General features: G+C 34.6%; 1 protein-coding gene across 4 annotated transcripts in view; it reads right to left on the reverse strand.

Annotated features, from left to right (window-relative positions):
• The window catches only part of LOC143240918 (annexin A13-like), a 69,706-nt gene that overhangs the window by 38,116 nt on the left and 14,263 nt on the right, over nt 1-17,327 (reverse strand). For 3 of the 4 annotated variants that reach the window (XR_013022045.1, XM_076484165.1, XM_076484166.1), the window contains exon 1: nt 3,992-4,132. The exons of the other annotated variant lie outside the window; for it this stretch is intronic. Coding sequence is in view for 2 of the 3 variants with exons in the window: in XM_076484165.1 (XP_076340280.1) it covers nt 3,992-4,006 (15 nt within the window). In the remaining variant the exon portion in view is untranslated. Of the gene's footprint in view, nt 1-3,991; nt 4,133-17,327 lie in introns of those variants that run through there. 4 annotated transcript variants of the gene reach the window in all.

Below are 17,327 nucleotides of genomic sequence, written 5' to 3' on the forward strand. Positions count from 1 at the left end.
ACGTTAACACATAACACAAAAAGAAAACTTGGAAACAAAACGGCTTAACTCCCTTATCACTTATCGTAAAACGGCCCGGCATGGCCAGGTGGGTTAAGGCATTCAACTCGTAATCTGAAAGTTGCGGGTTCGAATCTCGGTCCCACCAAACATGCTCGCCTTTTCAGCCGTGGGACGTTATAATGTTATGGTCAATCCCACTATTCGGTGGTAAAAGAGTAACCCAAGAGTCGGCGGTGGGTGGTGATGACTAGCTGTTTCTCTCTAGTCTTACATTGCTAAATTAGGGACGGCTGGCGCAGATAGCCCTCGTGTAGCTAGCTATACGCGAAATTCAAAACAAACCAAACCAAACTAATAACTAATAAACTGTCCCACTCAGTGGCACAGTACTATGTCTGTGGACTCACACTACGAAAAACCAGGTTTCGATACCCGTGGTGAACAGAGCACATATAACCCATTGTGCTTCATTTCAAACAAATTAATAAAATGAAGTACTTATAAGAAATAGACTCTAACCCAGGGGCTTTGGAAAAGTTCTCAATTTGCCTTTAATTAAGAAAGATCTACCTTTCGAAAGAACTTGGATTTATGGGGAATGGTTCCCACTTTTATCTTTAAATCTTTTGTTAATCATTTGTTATTTCTTATAAGGCCGCTTTACTGAACGATCTACAGTCGGCGTGTGGACGATATGAGCAACAATAGAATGGTAAGTACTGTCGTGATAAATAAGGAACCCAAAACAATTCGTGACATGAAGAAAATAAACATTCTTGGAAGTTATGTAAATGTTCTCAAGGTTTTTTGTTTCTTTTTGACAACGTCGTTCAATATTCTGTACCGTTACTTCCGTGATAAACGACAACTTGCACGACATTTCACGAAAACGAACTATTTGCCATAGCGACTGATTTTAAGAATTTGCACAGTCGGATCCAATAGGCCGCAACTCGTGCTATGTTTACTGACGTAGCAAACACAGTGGTGTAGAGATACACCGCAAGAAAACGACTGATGCAAAGGAAACATAGAATTGCGTTTATTTTGAACGAAGCACAATTAAAAAATACATCATACGAAGTTAACGAGAAACAAACATCTATTTTTCTTATTATTATCATGAAAATACGTCAAAAAGAACCAAAGTTTTACAATGTATTTGACAAGACTTTTGTAAATAAGTACTTTATCGAATGTATTTTGGAATCATTCACAAAATATTTTCTATACTGTAAAAAAATATCCAATAATGATGGCGTAAATAAAAAAAAACTACCCACAGTGTTTCAAAAACAAATTCTTTTATTATGTCCATTTTTGTCCGAATATAACTATTATATCAAATATAATTACATCTATCTACTATTCGAACTTTCAATTCTCACTACAAATACGAATGTTTGTTGTTAAAGACGCAACTGATGTCCGACATGGCCAGCTGGTTGGGTCGCTCAACTCGCAATCTGAGGGTCGCGGGATCGAATTCCCGTCACATCAAACATCCTCACCATTTCAGCAGTGGGGGCGCTATAATGTGACATTCAATCCAATATTCGTTGATAAAAGAGTATACCAAGAGTTGGCGGTGGGTGGTGATGACTAGCTGCCTTTCCTCTTGTCTTACACTAGGAACGGCTAGCGCAGATAGTAGCTTTGCTCGAAAATTCAAAACAAAACAAACAGATGCCGAAATGAATCATTTTTAAAGCACGTCAGTTATACTTTGTTATCTACCTATATCACAAATAGTCCTAAACGTATTTTTTCGATTAAGTTTACCTAAAGAAAAGCTGCTTTTAAATTCATTTATGATTTTAGAGTGAAAACTTTATAAAAATAAGTTGAGAGAAAAGAAAAAGATAAGTGTAAATAGTTTGTTTTGTTTAATTACAACCCTCGAATTACAGGGTTGTAAAACAATCTGGCCATGCCGGGCCTTATGTGGTTTTAGTGCAGAAATTTATATAATGGGACATTTAAATTCATTATTTCATTTTATATGAAATATAAAAGTGCATTGTACTTCAACTAAGCTGCAACTTAAAGGACGTAATATTACACCAACCTTTATTTTACTAATGAGGCTATAAACAGTTTAAACTACTTTCGTTTGACATCAAATAATTATTTTAAATCTCATTTCGCAATCTTTATGTCCAAAAGAACCTGATTTGAATACAATTTATTTATTTATTTATAATTTATTCCACGCTCGGTACTGCTTGCAACGAATTTTCTTTTTATGAATATTAGATTTAATATACATGGAAAGCGTGGTGGAGATCGTATAGGGCAGAAATATCAACATTTGTAGCCACGAAAAATTAAATATAGTGCTGCCCAAACTGTCGAATATGGTGTAATAATTTCATATCCGTATTTATATTCTGATATGAACTTTGCTGCAGACTATGGAATCCCACTGAGTTTTTAAGTCCATTTTTACGTCTGTTTAGCTAAAGAAATACAGCATTGGCCTTTAGATAGTTTTTTTTTCTCTGTTTAAATCTAATATTATATTTTCTCAAATGTAAAGCTTGCAATATGCGTAATAAGCACTAAAGAAACTACAGGCTTGTAACTTTAAAACTCAGGTTTGTTTGTTTGGTTTGGTTTGAATTTCATGCAAAGCTACAAGAGGGCTATCAGCACTAGCCGTTCCTAATTTAGCAGGGTAAGACTGGAGGAAAAGCAGCTAGTCATCACCACCCGCCGCTAACTCCCAGGCTTCTCTTTTACCAACGAATAGTGAAATTAATCATAACATTATAACGCCCCCATGGATGAAAGAGCGAGCGTGTTTGGTGTGACAGGTTTAAGTACCCGCGGTGGACAGAACAATGCTGTTATTAACAAACAAACAAGGAACTACATCATTCTATGTATTGTTTCTCAGTTCTTTAACAGTTCTGACGAAAGTTTCATACATCCATTATAACAAAATAACACAATTTTCCGTAAATTAAAATATAAAAAAGAGAAAACATTTTGGCTATTAATACTAAAAATAAAATAAGAAAAACTTGTTACAAAATAAAAATAAAACAGATAGCTACGACTCAGAATAATTGTTTTAGAAAAAGATGTTCTGTAAACATAGGGAAAAGAAATGTACTTAAACTAAGACTTCCTTGTGGTCACTGAATGGAAAAAAACAAAATAACACTCATGAACACTTTAACAAAATTGGTTTACACATGCTGAATGAAGACTAAGTTTAGATTAATTTAAAAAGTTATTGAAAGATATCGTCAGTTTTTTCGGATTTTTCGAAGTAATTAATATAACAAACAAAACTGTGTTTGTGTTTTTCTTACAGCAAAGCCACATCGGGCTATCTGCTCAGCCCACCGAGGGGAATCGAACCTCTGATTTTAGCGTTGTAAATCCGGAGACATACCGCTGTACTAGCGGGGGGCAACAAACAAAACTAAAGCAACATTAGCGAAAACTTGAAATTTGAAGATCCAACTATTCACGGGTGCAAATGATTTCAGATGTAGCCTAGTACAACATAACTTGTATATTCTTTATATAAGTGTTTTCTTGTGGGACAGAGGTAAGTCTTATGGATTTACAAAATTAAGATCCACGATTCAATTCCCTATTTTGAAATATATATATATATATGATATAAGTTTAACCTAAAGCATAATGCCCTCCATGTCCAGGTGGTTAAGGCACTCGATTCATAATCTGAGAGACGCAGGTTCGAATCCCTGCCACACCAAACATGCTCCCTCTTTCAGCCGTGGGGTCGTTTTATGTTACGGTCATTCCCACTATTCGTTGGTAAAAGAGTAGCCTACGAGTTGGCGGTGGGTGGTGATGACTAGCTGCCTTCTCTCTAGTCTTACACTGCTAATTTATGGACGGCTAGCGCAGATAACACTCGAGTAGCTTTGCGCGAAATTCGAAACAAACAAAATTTAAACATAATACGGATAACTGCTCAATTTCAGATTTTTTAAAAAATACTTCTCACCTGACAAGAGATCATGTTGCGACGTATAGCGAATATAATTGAAACTAAGAAGAGGAATTTAACCAGATGTTCTCCACGTTTCGTTTGTTGAACACTAGTAATTGTACAGCATGCACGTTTAATGCATCAGTCCCCAAAAAGTGTTTCAAGCATTTAGAGTGTTTAGGTTACCATGGCTACGCTGTCGATTTGTCGTCTGGTATTTAAGATTCTCTCCAATATGAGGCGCTGATAACACAACTCAATGGCATCATTGATGAGTGTGTGTTTTTTCTTTCTTATTGAAAAGGCACATCGGACTATCTGCTATGTCCACCAAGTGGTATCGAACCCCTGATTTAAGCGTTGTAAGTTCGAAGACTTACGGCTGTTCCATGATATAGATACTTTTGAAATTCATTGTCGAGGATAGTGTTAAGCGGCTGGAGACGTGAAAACACAAATTAATGTCTTCGCCGTTTATATTATTACAATATTTTTCATCATAAGATATTGTTATATAGTTTTCTATTACTAGTTATTCTAATAAAAATCTATAGATAATTTTGTGTCCGTGATTCCTTTCTTTAAAATTAATAAACTGCAATTATGATTCACAAACTTTGTTATTTCTTTTGATGTATTGCGAGGTAATTTTGGGTTGAAGCTATTAGAATCTTGTATGACTGTTAAGACCTTCGTTTTGATTTTGAGAAGTAAAAAACTGAGTAATATTGACATTCAAATTAGCTTTCCTACTAATTGGTATTCTTCCTGTTCATATTTCCATACCCAGAATGATTCTAAACCGAATCATCACTTTTATTCTTTGATGTTAGACATGTCAGTATAGTTGTGTCTTAGTTATCACTTCCTCAGAAAGTTAACACCCGGAGAGTTTGAATTTCGACTACATACAAATAAATTGCTGTGTAAGGTTTATTTTAAACGCGTCACATTGTTATCGTTACGTTAAAATTTCTTAATAAATTCTAAAGAGAACTGCATGTCCTGACTAAGCGATAGCTTCCTTATATAAAGTTACGACAAATATTTGGGTTATGCTATCTTGAACACGTACCTAGTGGTATATGGTTCTCTTCGTATAAGTTCTCAGACAGTTTTGTATGCAGTATAATGTTATTTGGCTAAATCATATATGATATCACACAGATTATTTCTTGTACCTTAACAAACGCCCCCCAGTGGCACAGTGTTATGTCTGCGGACTTACACACTAAAAACCGGGTTTCGTGGGCGGAGCACAGATAGTCCATTGTGTAGCTTTGTGCTTAATTCAAATAAAAATAAATAAAAAAACCTTAACAAGTTTCGTGGCTTAATAACTAATATTAAATTCCGATCAGAGCAAGCTACTTATAAGTAGCGAAATTTTAAAAAATATATATCTGATAATCAATATAATTAATTAAATATATTTTCCCAGGTTCTTACTTAGAAACTTAGAATACACTTTTACATCATTTGGTTTCTTTTCTCTCTCTTCTAACAATTTATTTGGTTGTAAACCTAATGACATCTCACGAGAATTGACCACCCAAGGAGACTTAGATTAATCTAGAATCCATATAACAATGCCAAACAATTTGTGTAATAAAGTATAACAAAACACAAGAACAGTACTTATTAACTTTAGGTACTGTCGTAGATTTTATATTCGTTGAACATCACTTTAAATTTTGTATTAGAAAAATTTCCAGCCTATCCTAACAAAAATGTTTTGTTACCAATGAAAACTCGTTAAACAACTCCGACAGTGCAACATTTGAGGGTCATGCACTTGATGCAAATTACTTGGGCAAAGGTTACTGTTTAGATATGGAAATAAATAACACGTTAGGGTAAAAACTAATATTTATGAAAATACAAAGTAATCAAAAATAAAGTAAACGAATACCCAAATCATAATCAAATAACTAGAATATTGGTTCTGCTGTTAAAATGTAACAATGTTAATGTAGAATGTTAAACTGACACAACTAATCTGACTTTAACCTCTCTTATTAAATAAAACACAGGATACAGGAAGAAATAAAATAAAGTTAAACCTTCTTTGAAAAGCAAAAAATAAACTTCGAGAAAATACAATAATAATAATATCTCGAATTGGAAATTACCTAATCATAAATATGGGAAAAAAAGGAACCAGAAAAACCTAATGTAACTTAGCTGATGACGTAATGTTATACCACAGACAGAACTTTTATAAGCCTGGAATTAGCTATATATGTAATGAAAGCTTAAAGTAAGGATAGATAAAACTAATGGTGGACAATACACTAAAGTGGTTCAATTCTTATATATCACATGGTCATTTGGTTTCTTTTGGAAAATGCAACTTTTACGTGTATCATTACACGTGATAAAGCAATAATTTATTTTCAGTCTGTAGCTTTTCGGAGCTTATAGATACTTTGTCATAGTATAACAATATTAACTATTGGGAGTTTTCACAAATTTATTTATTTTCAAGATCGAATGAGACATGAGACTTCGTCTGATTGGTTTTGTTCAGAAGAGTAATAAGGCCGAACATGATTCGAGTTCGTGATTTAGTTTTCTGCCAATCGATAGAACTTCCTGTTATCTAGAATTAAAATCTAATACATTTAGATATATTAAAAAAAATAAGAATACTTACATTCATAAAAAAATAAGTGACACAGAGTAAACACATACTTTTTGGAGACGAAGGAAAGCATATCTTATGACATAATTAATTTTTTACAAAGTAGTAATGGTTGTGAATGTCCTAAGAATAATACTGTCCACTTTAATTACTTACATTTAAGATCAAAATCTAAAGGTCTTTTGTAAATTTCATTACAATAAATAAAAATTTTTGGTGAACTAAGTTTAACGTAGGCCTAATTTTTGTCATCGCAATTTCTATCGTCGTTGTTCATCTGTATTCGGATGCGCGAATTTTTCATTATTCTCTATTTGTTCATTTTTGACAGGTCTCTAGAATATATTGTCCTTTATTTAATGCGTGTGCATTTTCAGTAGTACTTCAGACTTACATTAAAGTTGTATCTGTATAATTTTAACACGTTTTCTTGGTCGACAATCTCAGTATAAAGTTATAAATATATTATTATACACTTAGAGCAGTAGAGCCATCCATTTTAACGTCGAAATTTCAAACATTACGTTTATGGTTGACACTTGAGCACTAGAGAACATTAGTTTATTGTTCTGCACAAAACTCTACAATGAGCTATTGGTAAACTGCGTACCTCGGGTATAGAAACTATTTTCAGACTTATAAACCCTCAGACTTACGTGTACAGAGAAGCAACTGTGAAACCATGATAGTACGTTTAAAGTACACAGCTATTTACTCTGTACTCGAGAAACTCTGAAAAATACAGAATTTATTATTTTCAAACAATATACGTGAGAGACGATAAATATATTTAATGCTGAAAGTATAGGTGTGTTTATATTAATGGAAGTATAGTATATTATAAATATTATACTAACACACACCTACATAAATTGTTATGTAAATTGAACGACAAATAAACTGTTTATAAACAAATAACCAAACATCGGAAGGGCAAAAAGTGTTCGTGCATCTACTTTAATGGTCAGTTGTGTAGCCTTTCAGGTGAATTACTTGGCGCAATCTCTCCTCATAGCCCTCCATGATCGTTTGACAGTACTCGACTTATATTTTCTTCCATTTTCTTTACAGAAGGCCTCCAACTCCCGCAAGTTTTTCGGATGATGCTGATGAACCCTGGTCTTTAACTCATGCCAAACGTTTTCAATTGGGTTGAGATTGGGTGACTGCAATGGCCGCTCCAGAACACTTATATGGTTCCTCCGCAACCAGGATTGCACATACTTTGATGTATGCTTAGGGTCATTGTCGTGCTGGAAGATCCAACGACGCCCAAGCCGCAAGTTCCGAGCATTATTCTTGATATAAGTGCCTAATATATCAAAGTACTCTTCTTTTTTAATGATTCCGTTGACGCGGTGAAGGCTGCCTACACCAGAAGAGTTGAAGGAACCTCATAGCATGATCGAGCCACCTCCGTGTTTAACTGCAGGGACGGTGTTCTTTGGAAGATTTCGTTTCCCCTTCTTACGGAAAATATAGCAAACATCATTGTGGCCGAAAAGCTTGATTTTAGTCTCGTCTGACCAAAGAATACTCTTTCAATAGGTAAAGGGTTTATCTACATGCTTTCTTGAATACCTCAATCGTGTTTCTAAATGAACAGGCTTTAAATATGGAGTTCTACGAGGACGACATGCTTTGAATCCAGAAGAGCGTAACATGTTCGTAACTGTAGAGGTGCTTACTTCAACCCCAGTTTCCCTTACCAGTTTCTGTATGTCATTACGTGTTAAACGAGGGTTTTTACTAACTTTTCTGAGAACCTTCCTCTTGGTTCTCTCCGGAATATTGGTGGGTGTCCGGAACAAGGGAGGTTAGCAGTTGCTCCTGTAAGCTTAAACTTGGCAATTATGCTTTGAACAGTAGATTTTGGGACATTAAGTTGTGTTGCAACATCAGAAAGAGACACACGAGACTTGTATTTTACAATAATTCGGTTTTTTAAATCACTGGACAGTTTCCTATTCTCCATGATGACCAAGCAGATAATGATGGAAATGGAGCTAAGTTGCCAGAAGTACATTTTTTGCTGGATAAATTCCAATGATTATGAACCCAGTGTCTAGTTCTGGAATGGTATAATGCAGTTGATTCGCCAAACTAAACAAATTTTTACGGGAATATCAGTTTTTTTCACACGTTCTGAACCGTACGAACACTTTCTGCTTTTCCTATTTTTGTTATTTGTTTATAAACAGTTTATTTGTCGTTTAATTTACATAAAAAATATGTATACGTGTGGTTGTATAATACTTATATTATATTATACTTCTATTAGCCTAATCGTGATACTTTTTAAGTTATGAGCAAAAAACCACTCGGGACGCAGGGGAACGAACACTTTCTGTCGTAACTGTATAGCGGTGGAATAACATATATATGAGAACAATGTTTTAACAGTGCTTTGCCTTTCGTAGGGAGTGTGATGGTACCAAAAATTGGTCGTTTTTGAGAATGTTATACAACATATTTTTCTATTCACACACCCAGGTTATCATGTTGTGTTTAGTATGTGGAGTTACAATGTACAATAAAGTATTATTTATGGTGTTTAAGAGCATTGGAAAATAAATGATCTACAGAAGAAATGTATTAAACTGCAGAACAAAGAAATACCTAAAGACAATCAGTTCACCAACAACAACCATAAAATTGCGGTGTTTTTTCTTAAATTCTGGAACTTACACGTGCTTCAACAAACATTCACTCAATATAGCGGCTGGAAAATAAACTAATATACAGTCTAGACACTCTACAATATTAATTTTAATCGTTTTATTTCTAATAATTTTCATTCAAATATGCTGTCCCTTTCAGCCGTAGGGGCGTTATAATGTGACGGTCAATCCTACTATTCATTGGTAAAAGAGTAGCCCAAGAGTTGGCGATAGATGGTGATGACTAGCTTGCCTTCCCTTCTAGCCTTACACTGCTAAATTAGGGATGGCTAGCGCAGATAGCCCAGGGGTAGCTTTGCGCAAAATTCAAAACAAACCAATTTCAGAAAGACTTACAAACATTTTACTGTTGTATCTTTGTTGTTTAAAATTATATCTGACAGTTGCCGCTAATTTCGTTTTCCACAAATACAAACTTTGAAGTGGGAATGTCTCATGACTTGAATTACAAATTATTGTGTGTGAAATAACTTACCTGTATTATTGAAACTAATTATAAGTTCATACTTCCAATATAATTATCTTAAATCATAGCACTTCATTGTAAGTATCCATGAACGTGCTCCACATATATACAATAATTACAAAACTTCTTCACAGGTATGATCCTTGTACATTTACCCATTCCACTACTCGTTTTATTAAAATATGTTCATTTTCAGCCAAATTGAAGATACCAAAATCTTTGTCACCAGCACCAACTATTTTTGTATGTTCAAAAATCTATCGAAATTTGTAATTTTTACTTTAATTAAAAGATTACGAAAAGTTGGCTTGCTTTTCATGTTTTTTTACGTTATAATGCAGATTTTTAAAACAATATCTACATTTGAAAGTATAATTTAAAGTCATTACTGTAATATTAATTGCATCTTGTTGATATAGATTGTTTGATTAACAATGGATTGACCTGTTTTGAGGAAAGATCAGGACATACAATTGGTGGAAAAACTTGTACCTGAAATCACAGTTCCACAACTTCTACAGAGGAAGATGTCTTACTGCTTTTCTTCTATTTAGAAGATGTACCAGTGTATCATGGAAAATACGACAACTTTTGTGGAGCAATTGCAAACAGAGTCTTACTTGAAATTCAAACCAATAGGACAAAGCAGGAATAGCTTCTTAATGAAAGACAAAGTCAAAACTAAGGTTTTGATCTTATGATGGTTACAGGACACTGCAGAAGAAGAAAGAGTACAAATCAAATGAAGCAAATGAAAATTGTTTGTTGAAAATCTTCCAAACTACTTTTTCGTTGCACATCAATACGATCAGGTTTCCGAAATCAGAAACATAAAAGATAAGATGTCGAATTTCTGAAAGCTTTAGAAAATCAAAGAAGATGTCTTTAAAATCAGAAGACAGAACATACAGCGAAAAAAAAAAAGAAATGACAAGAAAAAAATCCTATTTGATGAGAAAAATGCCTGAAGATAAAAGAAAGTAAAGTCTTACAGCACCTTGCAATAAAAATCCATAAAACCTAATCCCAAGACAGTAAGTTCAGATACACAGTTTGAAAATGGTGGGTTTGAATGTCCACTCTGGTGGTGGGTTTGAATGTCCATCGTACTCTGGTATTGGCCTAAGAACGCTACACTCCTCACGACAAAATGGACTGTTATTTCGGATATTCCTAGCAATCCATTCAAAATTTCAATAATAGTAGATCGTTTAAACTTATCTGAAGGTAAAAAACAGACTCACGGCTGCAACTTTTCAGAAAGTGAAACTGATATGGACAATGTGACTTTTTCTCAATCGTGTACAAGGATTGTAGCAAAAAAGAAATTCGAATGGAAAATACCATTGCTATGAAAACCTCATTTATTCCACCAACTTATGCAAATTGCAATGGGACAGAAACATTTTTCCAGGAGATGAAAAGAAGCTAAGAATTTCTATGTAAGAAATATCAGACAGACTATCAAGAAGGAAAACTGCTTGGCATTTTAATTATTCCAAGGTACTGGTACAACCCAGGCTAACCCAAGCCATACTCTCGCACTCCAGTGGAAAGTAGAAAGCTATATTGTTAGATTTGTTCTCGATACTACGACTTCAAACTCTGTGGAAGAGTGGCACTTGTATGCAGTAGAAGCTTTTCTTAACAAGAAACCTTTTATACTTTGCTCATTGTGATCACATCAAGCAAATAATCAACTTTCTTCAAAAAAGACTGACTCTATCAGAAGCTCCCTCGAATAATTTCTGTGTCACGAACATTGTCGAGAATAGGCCGAGTTCATGTTGATTTCTTAGGAAAAAAAACATCTCGTGGATTGCACTGTCTACAGTCTAGTGCATCCCTTCATGTCCGTTGAATAGCATCTGTGGTTCACAGTACTAAGATTAACGTATTTTGTGATCATCTGAATTATGATCAAATTAAAGTGGACAAGTTCCACTGTATCTACTAGTTCATGCTTTCTTCTACGTAAAATCTGGGTTATCCACGATTTCTTCTGCAGGTGCACCTTTCAATGATCTACAGCTATAGAATGGTTTATATATATATACACAACAGAATTGATCCACCACTGACAGAAGTAGCCATTATGATGGTTCACAGCCACCTCTGGTACTTAACGGAAGAATCTGCACCTTTTGACCTTTTGCAGTATTCTCCAACTCGATGTCAGGATCAGAGAAGAAGCAAACTGTTCATCAAGTATCAACTCGATGTCAGGATCAGAGAAGAAGCAAACTGTTCATCAAGTATCAAAGTGAAGGACGAGGAAACACTGGTAAAAGGAGTTCTGATTTTTCCACGGTTATTTTCATCGACTAAATTTGCATCTTTGAATGGTATAAAATCATGGTTCTCCTATTCAGTCTTCTTGGTATCAAAACTGACTAGTTACACTTGCCACTGATGGAAGCTGGTACGTTTATTCTCCATTCCAAAGTGGTAAACGATCTTTTTGAAAGAGTAGTCAAGTTAATCACAGACTTCGCAAACAACAGAATGAAAAATAGGGAAAGCTGAAAGGTAAATCATTCTGCACATAGTCGAAAAACACTGTTCAAGTATCACAGATCTCGAAAAGAAAACTCTCAAAAATATCGGAATTATTGTTTTCTGTAACTGTTTGGTTGTCTGAAGTATTCTATAGCACGACTTTAACGTTATTATTAAACTCATTGATTAAATTCAATACTAATTACAGAAAATATATTTTGTTCTATATGTATTGGTATTTTAGCTAAATGCATAGTAAATTGTGAATTCTTTGAAATGATCCCCTTTTATTAGCAAGACTTTAAATGATCTTTCAGACCACAAACGTGGCTGGTCACTTAGAATGATCACTATGATGGGAAGATAACCAAGGGTCATGTATTTTTTAACTTTGAAATTTTCGGAGCACCCTCTATAATATTTAGGAACTGTGCCAGCTTTAAACAAATTTTAGAGTAACTTCAGCCCATAGAGCCCCCTATTATCCACACCTCTAACTAGGATTGATGCACCATAAATGTATCATACGCTTTTTGTTTTTAAAGAATGCAAGAAGAGTTGCACCATCTATTATCATGATTAAACAAATCTCCGAGAACTGACCTACTCTATTATAATTCTCGTTTGTTTTTATTGTGTGTTAGAAACTGCTGTCATTTTCTGACAGTAGTTTGCTTCATAATGGATTCTAAGAACCGTGTGATACATAACTATAAGCACTAGTATTTTTATACTTAAAGTTGTAGTACATTATTAAGTTTTCCAGAATTGTTTTCAAATTTTGAATTCGGTTGGACATTAGTGATAATATTCATATTGAAATATTAATGAATTCCATAAAGATTCATAAAATATATAATATTCAACATCGCGTCATCTGCTGCCCGTATCTGAATCGCGCGTCGAGGTCGTGTACGACTTCATACATATTACTACAGTAGCAACACCAAGCAGTCAATAACAAAACTGTCTCTCCGTGTCATATACACATGCGATGTCTTTGTTTGTTTTGTTTTTTTGGAATTTCGCACAAAGCTACGCGAGGGCTATCTGTGCTAGCCGTCCCTAATTTAGCAGTGTAAGACTAGAGGGAAGGTAGCTAATCATCACCACCCACCGCCAACTCTTGGGCTACTCTTTTACCAACGAATAGTGGGATTGACCGTCACATTATACGCCCCCCACGGCTGGGAGGGAGAGCATGTTTAGCGCGACGCGGGCGCGAACCCTCGACCCTCGGATTACGAGTCGCACGCTTTACGCGCTTGGCCATGCCAGGCGATGTCCAAACGCTTATTTGATGGTCTTTCAACACTGTTAATGTCTTCAGTTTTTTTTTTATATTATAACAACTGATAGGTCAATTTGCTCAAAGTTGAAAATTATATTACATTTTTCTTATAATTAATTTATTCTAAACAGATGCGTACTTGAATATAACAAAAAATTAAAACAAAAACATTATAAACAGGATAAACGATTTCTTTCCATAAGAACGAAGTTTTTGCTTTCCATAGCTTTTAAATGGAAGCCACCTACCTGTCAAACGAATCTAAAGATGAAACCATAAACAATAAACAAGAATATTTAAGGATTGACTCAAATATTGTTTCTGTTGAATGTTCGAGTTAGAAAAATATGGTTAGATAAATGCATACAACGATGTTTCATGAATTATAAAACCAGATACTCGTTAGGATATAAACATACACCAAAAGATAGCTTACAATTACACGTAGCCCAGCTTAGGATATAAACATGAACCGAAAGATAGCCTACAGCTATAAGCTGCACTGGTTAGGATATAAACATCAACCGAAAGGTAGTCTACACTTACATATGACGCTTTTTAAGTTTCTGGAAGACGTCAGTAGTATTTTTGTATGTTTTTAGCTTGTTTATGTCAAAAAACGTACATGGCACTCAGTAGGTGCGATTCTAGCATGCTAAGTATGTTACAACAAAAAATATTTTTATAATTCACAGTAACATTTGTTTGCTATGGTAACGGCTGATATTGATTAAAATTCTGTATAAAATAGTTTTGTTACAGTGAAATGGAAAAAAAAAGATTTGTTTATGTCGGAGGAAACACTATTGATCCAAAAGTAAGACGAATTTTAATGATATTACCTTTTTTTAACTTGTATTATGTTTCTACTAAATATCTAAGTGGAAGTGCCGTAAGGTGTTACCAGACAAACTAACTAGAATTATAAATACCTCTAATTTTAACAAAATATTTTGTAGGTTAAGCAACACTTAGTGGAATATTCGTAGAAAAATAAGCCAAGTGAGTGATGGATTAAGAGTTTCTCAAATGTCATAAATTTTGTTTGTTTTCTAAATTTCGCGCAAAGCTACACTAGGGTTATCTGCGCTAGCCGTCCCTAATTTAGCAGTGAAGACTAGAGTGAAGGCAGCTAGCCATCACCGCCAACTCTTGAACTACTCTTTTACCAACTAATAGTCGGATTGACCGTCACATTATAACGCCCCCACGGCTGAAAGGGCGAGTATGTTTGGTGAGACGGGGATTCGAACCCGCGACGCTCAAATTACGAGTCGAACATCTTAACCCGCCTGGCCATGCCGGACCGATATATATATATATATATATAGGATCAAATTCTTCAAAGTGATATTGAAAACGAACTCAAAACCTGTTTTTCACAAGATAACACAAACATATGATGTTTCACAAAACAAATCTAAATGGAATTTGTCAAATGGATCGACTATCGCTGTTGTTGTTGTTTTGGAATTTCGCACAAAGCTACTCGAAGGTTATCTGTGCTAGCCGTCCCTAATTTAGCAGTGTAAGACTAGAGGGAAGGCAGCTAGTCATCACCACCCACCGCCAACTCTTGGGCTACTCTTTTACCAACAAATAGTGGGATTGACCGTCACATTATACACCCCCACGGCTGGGAGGGCGAGCATGTTTAGCGCGACGCGGGCGCGAACCCGCGACCCTCGGATTACGAGTCGCACGCCTTACGCGCTTGGCCATGCCAGGCCTTCGACTATCGCACCAGTAACAAATAAACAGAACAAGAAAAAGTATAATTTTTATAACGGTAAGTGTCTACCGTAACACCGGCTATAACATTAGGGCTAACCAGTCTATCAGACGTAATTTAAAAACGCAGATAAAAAAGAATATATTTAGCATGTAAAATCGAATAGGGTTTACGTTTTGGGTGCTACAACCCACAATGTTTCATGATTTACCACCACTTAACGTCCACATCCTTTTACGACACCACTAAAATCCCATTAACGTGGTGTTAATCTCAGCAACTTGGTATAAATCATTTACAATAAAATCCACCTTGCGTTTCTACAGCTGTAAACACCCAACACTCAGTGAGCTTCTTTTGTTATTATACGATACCAAAAACTTCAAAATCCTTATCTAGATGATTGAGAAATGTATTTACCCATCGTCTTTTCTTAACAATATTATCGATATAAACCAGGCTAGTTGAGACAGACTCAGTTGCTCGGAGTTGGCCTTTCCAGGCCAGATATAATGAATAAGTCACAAATCTAACGACCAAAATGGATTTAAAGGTGACTTGAAAGATTGTTATCCTGTTAGGGATTGCACGTTACAATTAAAAGCAACAATAACATCTGTGAAAGGTTTACTGTTTGTAATATTTGTTAGAAAACAATTTAAAATGTTTAGTAATTTCCCAGGTGAGATATACAATAATACCTAAATATCTGCTAAAAAGCTATAAATTGTTTGTTTGTTGTTAAGGTCAAAGCTACACAATGAGCTATTTGTACTGTACCCACCACAGGTATCGAAACCAGGTTTCTAGAAATAAAAATTATTGTTTCAAATACAGACACACCTTTTTAAATTTTAAAATTTTTATTCATTTCAATAGAATTTAGGGGACCATACAATTTTGGGCGTGCGATTCGTAATCTGAGGGTCGTGGGTTCGCATCCCCGTTACGCCAAACATGCTCGCCCTTTCAGCTGTGGGGGCGTTATAAGTAATGGTCAATCCCACTATTCGTTGGTAAAAGAGTAGCCCAAGAGTAGGCGGTGGGTGGTGATGATTAGCTGCCTTCCCTCTAGTCTTACACTACTAAATTAGGGACGGCTAGCATAGATAGCCCTCGAGTAGCTTTGTGCAAAATTTAAAAAGAAACAAACAAGCAATTTTGGGAGGGTAAACCCACGGAAGATAGATTAAATTATCGTTAATTGCATTCTGTCTTCAATATCTTCATCTAAACATTTGTGACTTGGATCTAATGTGAGTTCTATAGGATAGACTGCAAAGGAATCCAAATTTAAATTATTAATGAAAGTTTAACCCTCAATATAACGAAAATTAAAGCATATAACCTGAGTATCGTTAACTTGGTTTTGAAAAAAAAAGGAATTTTCATGGATTTAAAGATATGCATTTACCACATTCGAAAACAAAATGGCTCCAATGGGGATGGTAGTTACCCGTTTGAATACTTTACTCTTAAAAACAGTATAGTTATTATATGCATATACACAAAAGTTATTCATATTTATGCACTGATTTGTTGGTTATATTGTATTTAGGAATAGCTATATTTGCATCTGAAAATGATTAATCAAATTATTTAACACTCTTATAAAAATCTTTAAAATCTAATTTAGTGTATAAAGTAGTAAAATCACACGTAAAAACAGAAGTGAATGAATGACACAAGAGAAGGTAAGATAATTTCAAGACGGATTTTCTGCTTTTGATAATCCAAAAACAACAGCCCGAATAAATTTCTGGCAATAATCTATATTATGAGGTAAAATATATAAAATTTCATTAAGTATAATAGAGACAAGATTATTAATGGTGTTAGTAATAAATATAATGAGATTTTCATGCTATTTGGGAATTATACATAAAACGAGATAAGTTCATATGAGGAACTAATATTTATATCATTACTGATTTATTGTTATTTCTTTCTGTAGGTGAGCAATAACAATAGTTTCATTTAACGTATTTTCGCTAAATATGTTAATTATATTAAAATTTTTTAAATTACAATCTGTGCA

This window comes from Tachypleus tridentatus, chromosome 13, assembly GCF_004210375.1.
Source record: "Tachypleus tridentatus isolate NWPU-2018 chromosome 13, ASM421037v1, whole genome shotgun sequence".
NCBI classification, from domain to species: Eukaryota; Metazoa; Arthropoda; class Merostomata; order Xiphosura; family Limulidae; genus Tachypleus; species Tachypleus tridentatus.